The sequence below is a fragment of the Desmodus rotundus genome, chromosome 6 (assembly GCF_022682495.2).
Source record: "Desmodus rotundus isolate HL8 chromosome 6, HLdesRot8A.1, whole genome shotgun sequence".
In the NCBI taxonomy this organism is placed as follows: Eukaryota; Metazoa; Chordata; class Mammalia; order Chiroptera; family Phyllostomidae; genus Desmodus; species Desmodus rotundus.
In genome coordinates this window covers 49,843,038-49,855,420 of record NC_071392.1, presented here as the reverse complement: position 1 = coordinate 49,855,420, position 12,383 = coordinate 49,843,038, and the positions used below count along the sequence as shown (strand labels likewise).

At 45.1% G+C, this 12,383-nt stretch overlaps 1 protein-coding gene across 3 annotated transcripts in view; it reads left to right on the top strand.

The window, feature by feature from the left end:
* Positions 1-12,383, top strand: part of LAMB1 (laminin subunit beta 1) — a 68,857-nt gene that overhangs the window by 27,115 nt on the left and 29,359 nt on the right. For all 3 annotated transcript variants that reach the window (XM_045193483.3, XM_024558440.3, XM_071221687.1), the window contains exons 14-20: positions 4,816-4,951; positions 6,207-6,365; positions 7,279-7,406; positions 7,635-7,758; positions 8,422-8,626; positions 9,223-9,366; positions 9,577-9,808. In XM_045193483.3, coding sequence (XP_045049418.2) covers positions 4,816-4,951; positions 6,207-6,365; positions 7,279-7,406; positions 7,635-7,758; positions 8,422-8,626; positions 9,223-9,366; positions 9,577-9,808 — 1,128 coding nt within the window. The remainder of the gene's footprint in view (positions 1-4,815; positions 4,952-6,206; positions 6,366-7,278; positions 7,407-7,634; positions 7,759-8,421; positions 8,627-9,222; positions 9,367-9,576; positions 9,809-12,383) is intronic.

Sequence of the window (12,383 nt, the reverse complement as noted above, 5' to 3'; positions counted from 1 at the left end):
GTTTTTAAAAAATAGTCTTGGCCTTCACTCAAGTAGAAAAAAAATGCCTTGTATCAGTTTTCTGTTGTTGCCATGGTATATTACCATAACCTCGTGGCCTAAAAAGAATTTATATAGTTTCAGTCCTGTGTGTCAGTCCCAGTCTGGACTAAAATCACAATGTCGGTGGGGCTGTGTTTCTGTCTTCAGGCTCTAGGGGAGAATCTGTTTCCTGCTGATTTGAGTGGTTGGCAGGACTCAGTTCCTTTCAGTTGTAGGATGGGCCCCTGTTTTCCTGCGGCCTCTCAGGGAGGGCCCCTCCCAGCTTCCAGGAGCGCCCACATCCCTTGACTCATGGCCTCCTTCTTTCCCAACAACTGCGAATCAGATTCTTCTCTTGTCACATCTTTTACCCATTCTTTTTGCTTTCTTTTTCCACTTTTAAGAACTCATGTGATTACATTGGGCCCACCTGGATAATCCAGGATAACCTCCTATTTCAAGGTCCTTAACTTCAGTCATATCAGTCCCTTGTGCTGCATGAGGTAACATATGCCCAGATTCCTGGGATGAGGCTGAGGACATCTTTTGGGGTCATTCCGCCTACCACAGAGCCTGATTTTTTTTGTCTTACCTTAAGTCTTTATTCTACCTTACTGATGCAATCAATGAAATCTATATCTAGTAACAGGGAAATATAAACTTATAACATGTACCGTGTCTATCCAATATAATTTTTACATGAACACAGGAAAGAATGATTACATGTAATAAACCTCTTGCCTCACTATGGAGGAGGTAGCATTTGAGCTTGGACTTTAAAACATGAGTAAGGCCCTGACCCAGTGTGGCTCAGTTGGTTGGGCATCATCCTGCAAAGCAAAAGGTTGCCGGTTCGATTCCTGGTCGGGGCACATGCCCGGGTTATGGGTTCAGTCTCCGGTTGGGGTGCACATGACAGCCAACTGATTGATGCCTCTCTCACGTCAATCTTTCTCTCCCTCTTTTTCTTTTTCTCCCTCCCTTCTCGTCTCTCTAAAAGTAAATAAAATCTTTTTAAAAAGTAACAAAAAGAGAAAATGAATGAGATTTGAGAGATGTGACAGGAGGCGTTCTAGCTGAGAGGAAGAAGGCTGCTGAAGGCGTAGTGGTGAGAATGAGTGCAGCAAGGTCAAGATCTGGTCTGACCATGACCGGTTCTGCTCAATTCCTCCATTACCCCTCTTTGCTCCTATCATTCCTGTCCTCCCTCTGCCTGTCAAGGTCCCCTGTGACCTTCAGAGCTCTTGCTCTTAATTGGACAAACAATGCTTTCCTCTCCAGAGCTGTCCAACCTTTTGGCGTCTCTGGGCCACACTGGAAGAAGAGCTGTCTTGGGCCACACGTTAAATACATTGTAACACGTAATCACAAAAAAAAACTCATAATGTTTTAAGTAAATTTATGATTTTGTGTTGGGCCGCATTCATAGCCATGCTGGGTTGCATATGGCCTGTGGGCCGCAGGTTGGACCCCCCTGCAACCGATAGTACATTCCTCGTAACTCTATACAGGTATTTACCGCATTTTGATTTGTCATAGTGGTCAATTGCTTTATTGTTTATCTCCCAAATTAGATCGTAAGTTCCTTAGGACAAGGATTATTTTTCCCCCATTTTTCTTTCTCATTATTTAGCAGAAACAATGGACTTTACTAAGGAGTAAGGATTGATTCAGAAGAAAGTTAACAATGGGCCAAAATGTGAGAGTATTAACACCAGGAAGCACAGCTTCCAGGGCCAATATTTGCTCAGTAAATATTTGTGGAGGAGTATAAGGAGTGTGATCTGAAAGCAAAGGGCGGACACCAGAATAAGAAGCATGGGTTCTACCGGCTTCTGGAAACCAGGCAGGGACGTCATAACTTGATACAATAAGTAGAAACAGTTGTGGATTTTTGTGAAGTGATGAAAGCAATGCTATGGGAAAATTGGTTCGGCAATGTAGGCAGGATGTGCTGGGCAGGGGGAGGGAAGAGCTCAAGAGGTCAGTTTGTAAGTTCGCTAGAGCAGCAGGTACAGAATGATGGCGCTGCAGGAAGATAGTGGCAGTGACAGCCGGCGGAAACTGAGTTGAGAAACATCTTGAAGTAAGTCTTAGATATTGAGGATAAAGGAAAGGGAAGTTTATGTCTCATCTACCATATCAGAAGAATTTTAAGTCTGCTGACAGAAATAGCAGAGCTGAAGATAAAGTCAGTGTGAGGCACAAGCAGTTGGTGACGAGATGAATTAGAGATGACAGGTGGGCAAACCATGGAAATGCCCTGTTCCTGGCTGGAAGTGTCTCGCCAAAGCAGAGCTGAATGAATGCCAGGAGCCATAGGTGTGAGGGCCATCTGCACAGGGGTAGGTAAAGCCACAAGAATGCGTTCACTAAAGGAGTAAGTGTTGAATTGCAGCCATGCCTAGGAAAGAGCAGAGATTGCCAGGGCGGATGTTAAGGGAATTCTTTCACCTGATCGGGTTCTCCTGCACTGATTCTTCTTTACAGTTGGGCAGCAGGTAAAAGGCCACACCAGGAGTCTGCCCACCGTCCTTCTCCTCAGCTTTATTGCTTATTCTCTGTCGATAGCATATGAAGGATCAAGTTGTCTCCTTCGATGGTTCGTGTTTTGGGCATTTGTTCCCTCAGTAAACATCTGGAGAGGAAATACTTTCTTTTGTCCATATGATGTAATGTCTGATGCCTGGATTTTTGAAACTGGCTTTTGTTGGTGGACTGTGCCAAAAGAGGGCTAAGTCCTAAGTGGAACAGTGTTTCCTGGTCTGGGAATTCGCTACAGGATGTTAAGTATTCAGATTCCTGTAGGGTAAAAATGACTTCCATGGTATACGGAAGAAGACTTCATTGGGACTTAAGTACTTGTTCTAAAATGAAGTTTGGGATGAGGAAAAAAAGAGAAGTCTGGGAATGGGTTTAAAGTAACAATTTCAAACCATATCTTGACTTTAATGAAGTAAAAATGAAGGTGTGTGATTTGGTTTTACTACATACATGAAGTCACGATTCTGAGGAAAAAGACAGACATAGACTGAGAACAACATGAATGCATTGTAGTTTATCCCGAGATATGTGTTACCTAAAAAACTAATGACTAATTTTTTTAAGATCTTTTTTTTAAGATTTTATTTACGTATTTTTAGAGAGAGGGGAAGGAAGGGAGAAAGAGAGGGAGAGAACCATCAGTGTGTGAAAGAAGCATAGATTGGTTCCTTCTTGCATGCCCCCAACTGCGGACCCAGCCCACAACCCAGACATGTGCCCTGGCTGGGAATTGAACCGGCAACCTTTTGGTTCACAGGCCAGCTCTCAATCCACTGAGCCACACCAGCCAGATCTAAAGCTTTATTATTACATTAAATTTCCTATTTTTTAAATTCAGAATCTGCTATGCGCCACACACTTATTTATTGAACCAATGCATGCAGAGCACTGGGCCAGGCCCCACAGGACTGACTGAGGTAAATAAGGCACAGTCCAGGCCCTTGAGGAATTTACAGGCATGAAGGGGTTAGATAGGTCTGCCAATAGTTATGCTACTAGAGAGAAGACAATAAATGTCTTAACAGGACAGATAGGGAACAGCTGAAGCCTCAGGAAGCACCAGAATAGTAGAGGGAGGGAACCAAGCAAAGGATTTGGAGTGGGATCTGAAGTTACAGTGCCTCAACTTTAATGAACACCTACTGCCTGACAAGCTTTGCTGTAGATGCTGTGCATCGTTTCTTCTGCAAGGAGGTGGTGGCATGAAAGAGAAGGCAGTTTGTTCTATGGAGCAGGATGATGGTCCGGAAATGCCACAGCAGGAGCCATTGGTGAGCTCACTGTGGAAAGAATAGGTGGACCTTTGTTGGGTAAATCAGGGAGAAGGGCAATCCAGGCTGAACAGTATAACCAAAGGCAAGGGATCCTGAATCACTCAGTGCACTTCAGAAATTGTGAGTAGTTCAGTGTGGTTGGAGAGCTGAGGGAAGAGATGAGGGTGGAAAGAGAGAGAGGGGCCAGATTGTGGAAGTCCTGTTGCTCTGCCTCCAGGCTGTTGTAGCCAGGAAGTGATATGGTTAATGCATCTTAGAAAGATTCATTTGGGAAGCTCTGGGCATGGCGGTTTGGGTTGGGAAGTTGGAAGATTGGCAACAAGGATGCTGATTAGAAGACTGTAACTGCTTTTACTATGAGTGAGAGGAGGAAGAAAGGCAAGCATAGCCCATGGAAAGGGGAAGAGATATACCAGGTGCCAGGAGGTGAAATCACAGAAGGTGGTGTCTGATTGATATGCAGACTAACTTCCACATTTCTGACTTGGCTGACTCAGCGGGTGGCAGTGTCTTCTCCCGGTAGAGAACATGAGAGGGATTTGAGTGCTGTCCTTTTGAATCTGCTGTTAGCCTCTGGGGCAGCTAAGTTAGAACTGTCCTTTCCAGGAGCTGGGTAGGGCCCAAGAAAGGGGTTGCAATGGACAATAAGGCAAACAACCTAAGCAAAAAAAAAAAAAAAAATCAAAACAAAAATATTTGTTGTATCTACAGAAAACCGTAACTTGGTGTAGATGGAGCACGGTGAAAACCGGGCAAGGGAGATAAAAGTTAAAGACCAGGTCATGCTGAGCTTTCAACTGCAGTTTGGAATTCATTCACAGGCAGTATTTTTTCCAAATACTTACTTTCCAGAAGAAATAAGAAAACCCCACCCGAATATTTTACCCATGTAATGTTTCATGGCAAATGTACAGCTGTGTCCAGTGGGTTCCTGCGTCGGCGGCGAGCATACTGACCCAGCTCCGCTCCCTTCCAGCTGTTCCTCGGAGTCGGGCCAGTGCACATGCCGACCCCACATGATCGGACGTCAGTGCAACGAGGTGGAGCCGGGCTACTACTTTACCACCTTGGACCACTACATCTATGAAGCGGAAGAAGCCAACTTTGGGCCTGTAAGTAGGGGGTGTTTGGCAGGTTAGTAAAGCAGTGTTTGGGGAGCAGTAATGGCATACACACATTTGTGAACAGACCAGGTAAGAAGTATTTTGTCATTGAGCCCAAAGTAAGGATCAGAACCATACTGACTTGAGAACAGTCATATTTAAAGCTAAATAAGTCTACAACTCAGAGACTCGGGGACATTTGGTGTTGGTGGGTATTTTTGTGTTTTTTTTTTCTTCTTCCATTCTTCTTTCCACTTACGCTCCACACTTATTGTTGATCTGCTACAGTAACTACTCAGAGAGGATATTGTTTCCATTTGCTGTTCCTGTGTAATAAGCCATTCAAAATTTAGTGGCTGAAATGTACATCTGGCACTTCAGCATGGATGGCTGTTTTTCTCTGCATGACATCTTCAAGCAGTTGTCTTGGGCTCCCCCACAGCATGGTAGAGGCAGGACAGTGAGACTTCTTACATGGCATCCGGCTTCCAAGGAGAAAACAAACTACCAGGTTTCTTAAAACCTGGGCTCAGAAATCCCAGAATGTCATTTTTTCACCTTTTTTTGGTCACGTCATAAGGCCAGACCAGATCTGAGGGTGGGGTGATGTAGGTTCTACCTCTTAATGGGGAAAGCTGCACACATACATCCAGGGAATGAAGGACTTTCTCTTTGGAGATGACTGATCACGGGTATTATAACCCTGTAAACAAACTCAAATGCTTGCTGGAGTTAAGCAGCTCAACTTGATCAATTTTCAGTCTCAGTGAGTCACAATGAACTCATCAGTAGTGAATGTTCATGATTGAACATCCATCAGTAGTGAACTTGCATGATTATATCAAGCTTCTTCACTTGTACTTGAAGCCTGAAACGAATGCCAATGAGGAAGACAGAAATAAATCCACTACATATTGGACTCACCTTGTAGAAAATCTGGGAAATTCCTCGTCACTCCTAGCCCTGCTGATAATAGCATTTGGGGTGTTCTCTTTCCTTCCTTTGTGCTCATTGTCCTGGTTACATCATAGAAGCTCTGTCCTAGGCCTTTGAGTCCCATCGCTAATGTCCCGAGACCACCTCAACCACAAAACTAAAAAGAAGCCAATTTGCTGTCTATATATTCAAAATGTTTTACAATCTACTGGGAAATGTGACTGCAAAAGTTAGGTATAATATATAGAGTTTTGGACCTTTGGGTGAACTCAGATTTCTTTGACTTCGCATTTCAAGTAAAGCATAAGGACGGTGTGCTTGTCCTCAGGGCGTCACCGTAGTGGAGCGGCAGTATGTGCAGGACCGGGTTCCCTCCTGGACTGGAGCGGGCTTTGTCCGGGTGCCCGAAGGGGCTTATTTGGAGTTTTTCATTGACAACATACCATACTCCATGGAGTACGACATCCTAATTCGCTACGAGCCACAGGTAAACCCTTGGTTAATTATTGCGGGTGGGGAGGATATTGGTAGAGAAATCTTTTTTTCCTAATGGAAAGTATGTTTTTGTGAAATTTGTAGGTTGCACTGAATAGAGGAATTTTTCTCTGACTTTCTAGCCTCCATGGAATTGAAAATGTACATTTTTCTTCAATTCAATTTCAGGAACACTTAGCAGTTTCTTGCTAGGCACTTAACCTTGCTGAGAACTGAGGTGGGATGAGCCTGTATCAGATCCTCCCCTCGCCCTCATGGCCTGCACTCCCCTGGGGGTGGGGCAGGGGGAACAAGCACCCTAAGTGTAGGAAAGACCAAAGGTAGACGTGGATGGTGTAAGAGCAGAAAGACAAACAGCACTAGAGGATGAGAGCTTCACGCCAGTTGGGCCGGGCCAGGGGCTGCCGAAATGTTTCGAAGAGACTCAGATGTAGGCCTTGCCTTAAACATAGATGGAATCTTGACACGAGGAAGTCAGGAATAGCATGAGCAAAGGAGAGGAGAGTGTTCTGAGAGTCACTCCACACAGCTAGGTGAGGGATATGGTCAGACATGCTGCTGGAAAAATGCTAGATCAGTAAATGGACATGGGCTCTCTCTTAAGAGGAAGCTTTTGAAGGACTTTGAGCAGAGGGTTGTCATTATCTGAGTTGTGTTTTAAGATGGAAATAATGGGACATTGGGAGAAGCAAGGAGAGCAGTTGGGAAGCTGTTTCATTGTCCAGGAGAGAAGGGATTTGGGCGGGAACTGGGGCTATAGCAGAGGAAATGGTCAGGGGGAAGGGCAATGCAAGAGAGTGTTTTCTATTTAAACTTGGCAAGTGACGGATCGGGAGACGTTTTTATTAACAGGCAGCAGTGGGCCAGTGCATATGGTCCTTTTGCTTGATTGTTTCTTATTCTAGCTACCCGACCACTGGGAAAAAGCTGTCATCACAGTGCAGCGACCTGGGAAGATTCCAACCAGCAGCCGATGTGGTAACACAGTTCCTGATGATGACAACCAGGTGGTGTCCTTATCACCTGGCTCGAGGTCAGTGTGACAGTGGTTTGCAGCTCAATAAAACTAATAAATACTACTACTACTAATAATAATTATCATTATTATATCTTGCCTTGCGCATTGTACAGTTACCCTTTCACAGCAAAGCCAAGCACTGACTGTTGCCTTTCTTCCTTCAGAATAAGTTGTGTAGAGCTTTGGTTGATTGATTGGTTACTTAAAGTTTGTCTTTTGTTGTTCTGTTTTGCTCTGGGGCAGGTACGTCGTCCTTCCACGCCCTGTGTGCTTTGAGAAGGGTGTGAACTACACAGTCAGGTTAGAGCTGCCCCAGTACACCTCCTCCGATAGCACTGTGGAGAGTCCCTACACGCTTATCGATTCAGTAAGTGCAAGGCCGTTTCAGACACGAGCAGGGAAGACTGGGCAGAAAGTGTTCATCTGCTTTCCCAGAGGGTTTGTGGAGGGGTAATGCTGAAAGGCTAGGCAGAATCTTTTTTTTTTTTTCCACCTCCAAGGCTGATTTGCTCATTTATTTTAATAAAATTCTACCCTCTGGGAAGGATATATTCAAGGTGATTCTTTCTGAAAATATGAAGTGTCTTAAAAATACCACTTCAAAAACCATCAAACTAGCCCTGGCTGGTGTGACTCAGTGGATTGAGTGCTGGCCTGAGAACCAAAGGGTCACTGGTTCGATTCCCAGTCAGGGCATACGCTTGAGTTGTGGGTTAGGTCCCCAGTAGGGGGTACACAAGAGACAACCACACAGTGATGTTTCTCTCCCACTCTTTCTCCCTCCTTTCCCCTCTCTCTAAAAATAAGTAAATAAAATCTTTAAAGAACACCCATCAAACTATTTAAGGGCTATCTAAACTTTTTCTGGCAAGAATATTTTAAGAATGGAAAGATTTAGTAAATGAATCTAATTTGTTTTCTTTTCAAGAGTCAAAAGTATTTTGGGTTTTTGCATTTACTTGGCTTTAATTGATGACACCAGAACCAGATACCACCATAAGGACACTTTGCTGTTCTCATTTTTTCATAGCTTGTCCTCATGCCATTCTGTAAGTCACTGGACATCTTCACCGTGGGAGGTTCGGGAGATGGGTCCATCACGAACAGTGCCTGGGAAACCTTTCAGAGATACCGATGTCTGGAGAACAGCAGAAGCGTTGTGAAAACGCCGATGACTGACGTTTGCAGAAACATGATCTTTAGCATTTCTGCCCTGTTACACCAGACAGGCTTGGGTATGTATTCCTGCAGCTGCTCCTGCTCCCTTCCTCAGAGCCGAGAGAGCACTTGGTATCATGAGGTATGTTGGAAGGCATGCCCTGGAGCTCCATCAGCACAAAGAAAATAGTGTCTCAATGATAGTCTGTCTTTATTTATTTATTTTTAAAGAATATTTCAGTGATAGAGCACCATTGCCAATACAGTCAATATTCAAGAAATACACAACAGGCGCCTAGGGGAAAAGTCCATGAGGATGGAATCAGAGGAGCAGCACAGAACTGAAAACCCCCGACCAACCCCCAGAGGTCACCTGGCTCTTGTCTTAAGGTCCTATGGTATTTAAGCTTTGGAGGCAAGGAAGGAAAACCTCAATAGCCTCTTCCTAAAGAAGCTGCTTGTATCTGCCAACTCTGTCTCCTGTTGCCTCCATAGGGATGCGATAGTTTTCTGTGGGACTTCTGAATAAGCCTAGGTAGTAAAGTAGGAAGGGTCAGGGAGAGCCCAAGGGAAGGGACGGGCCAGTTCAGAGCCAGGTGTGACAAGCTGCCCTCATTTCTGGGGGGTAGCAGCTGTTCTGTGTCACAGGTTCTGGCCTCTCTTTCCCCTGCAGCTTGTGAGTGCGACCCTCAGGGCTCGTTAAGCTCCGTCTGTGACCCCAACGGAGGCCAGTGCCAGTGCCGGCCGAACGTGGTTGGGAGAACCTGTGACAGATGTGCTCCTGGAAACTTTGGCTTCGGCCCCAGTGGATGCAAACGTAGGTTGATCAGAATTGTAATGTCCTCATTCAGATGATCTGAAGCATACTGGTGTGGCTGCCGTAGCTTCAGAAGGCAATGCCTCACTCTGGGCGCTGATCACATGAACCCATGAGCATCCTGACCTGGGCATGAGGGTGCTTATCTAAGGGGTGTGTCTGCAGTTAATGAGTCTCTCAAGGTGGTTCCTCGGTTGCCTGTCTCTGCAGCTTGTGAGTGCCATCTGCAAGGATCTGTCAATGCTTTCTGCGACCCCATCACTGGCCAGTGCCACTGTTTCCAGGGGGTGTATGCTCGGCAGTGTGACCGGTGCTTACCTGGGTACTGGGGCTTTCCGGGTTGCCAGCCCTGCCAGTGCAATGGCCACGCTGATGACTGTGACTCGGCAACAGGGGAGTGCTTGAGCTGCCAGGACTATACCATGGGCCATAACTGTGAAAGGTACGTGGAGGAAGCCTCTTCAAAGTAAAGGGAATGAAATCCTTTTTGGCTGGGCAAACAGGGGCTTGGAGAAACCCCTGAATGGATCTCCACCACGGTCCAGGTGGCTCAGTCATTTCTGACCACTTCAGTATCTTCTAGGAACTCCTTCACCTAATACATACCTAGTTTACACCTTCGTGTGCCAGGCATTGTTCTGGGGCTGTGGGTGTGTCAGAGAACACAGCCGACATGAATCTGCCCTCTTGGAGAGCCATCCTAGAGACTGCCGTAGACCATGCAGACATCATCGGTCCGTCTCAGCAGGGTCTGGCCGAGGATGAGGTGTGTGCGATGTTAATGCCTGATGTCGGTCAACGGAGAAACCCAGTCCAAGTGGGGTTTGTCATTTTAAATAGCTTTTTTTGAAACATTTTATGTAGCTACAGTTTCCAGGAGACCATAGAAAATGTGCAAAAGTAGATCTGTTCTCCAGGTAGCAAGTGTGAATTGGATAATTACTGGGGATGCAAAGCACTGCACTGTATACAGTAAGAATAGGACAGAATGTGCTTCTAGTAACATCTCAGCCCTGCTCAGTCGATAAGAAATAGTTCATATGAGAAAATGACATGCCGACTTACGTTATTCACCACTAATTAAGAAAGGCAGACATGCTATTAAACCCTGCTTTTTTTTTGAGAACTAGTGTCCCACCTTCCATGTCAATAAATTTTTTTTTTGATATCCATCCACTCTATAGAGGATTTTTGTGTTAAAAATTTCAGCAGGTCGCTTCAGTCAGTACAGAAGTTGCTCAACAGCGGAAAGAGAAACTGTGAGTGAAAATGAATATGCAGTTAACTGAGGGCGTGAAGATGTCCATGAAGGCAGATGTGTGGTCTTGGCTCCATGCTGGGGGTGTTCGTGAATTTGGAGGTTCCAGTGATTGCTCCTTTGAGTAAAAATTATTCCCTCCAACCACAAAACTGTATTTAAAAGACTACAAGGAAACAGTTCTACCAGACTGAGAAGAAGAAATTACTATATTGGTGTCATCTTTTGTTTTCTGCGTTAAGTTTTCTATTGTTCTTCCAATGAGAGATGGAGAATGAGTTAGAGGAAAAGACAGATGATAAAAATCGAACACAGTAAACAAAGGTGGTTGTTCACATGCTGAGTTGAAATCAGCGCACTCGGCAATGTCTGTGAGAACGTTCCCTGAGAATGGTTTCATTGGTGTTTCTGACTGTTCTTGGATTTTACTTGAAAAGCACTTTGATTTATTGCCGGAGAATGAGAGAGGGTGTGGGAGGAGGGAAGATATTTAGCCCTAGTTTGGATGACAAAACTTTATTGAAGTATTTGTCATTCTGCTGTCTAGTTTGAGCCAATTCCTCGTCATTGTTTTCCTCTTTCCAAGATAATTAGTATCAATCCCATGAATTCAAAAAGAAGCTCCAGGCTCAGATTGTTCCTGCAGTGGGAAGCAGAGGGGACGGCAGGAAGTGAACACTCAATTCCTGTCGTGATGTATTTGGATTTATTTCACTTAGAAAACTTTCTCAAAAACCATTGTAGGAAATTGCTTCATCACCATCAATTCCCCCAGCGCATGATTAATTTGCTCTGAACAACTTTTCCCTCCTATTTCTTCATCCTTCCCCACGCCCATTTAAAAAATATTAACGTCTGCCTCAAAAAAGTGGGGGAAATGTGAAAAGCAAACTGAATTGGAAATCCTTAGACCTGAGTTCCAGGCCCAGTTTTGCTTCTGACCTGCTTTATTACCTTGGGTGAGTTCACTCACCTCTCCAAGTATCCAACCTCCTGTGAGTAGAATAAACTAGGTTGGATTAGATGATCTTCAAATTCCTTTAAGCTTTTATGTTATAGGAAGTTAAAAAGTAATCTAGGTATCATTCACATTGAGAAGCAGTATGTCAGAGAATTCCTTGCCAAAAGTCAGAAGGCTAGATTCAAGCCCTGGCCCATTGCTGACAAGTGTGTAAGCCTTGCAAATCACTTAACCTGTGTGGGGTCTCTATCTGTGAGGAAAGGAAATGGGACCTTCTGGATTTGGGAGTTGATAAAAAACACCCTGCGTCCCTACCCAAGTATGAAGGCACCTGAGAGACACAAGAGTCATGTGGCTAGAGAGCATCCTTATCAGCTCTATTTCTGGTACAGGCTAGATTATAGAACATGCCACCATGGGCTTGCTGACAGGTCAGCCTCTTAGGTGGAGGCAGAGACAGACAACCACAAGCTCTCCCCGCAACTCCCAGGCTCCTTGATGCAAGGAGGGAGCCAACTGGAATGCTCCAGGCAGACAGGCAGCTGATAGGACAGTAGGGTGCATATGGGGAGATACACCTCTTCCTCTGGGGAGGAGTGACAGGGGGTTCAGGTGATGCCAGGGGTGTAACCCTGATGCAGTGGCCCTGCAAGTATGATCCCCAGACCAGCAGCATCAGCATTACCTGGGACCGCCTAAATGAGAAACAGGGGAGAAACCCAACAATCCGATTTGTAACTTGCCCTTTTGAGGCATTCTGGTTCGGAGAACCACTGCTCCAATGGGAAGTGCCCCGTG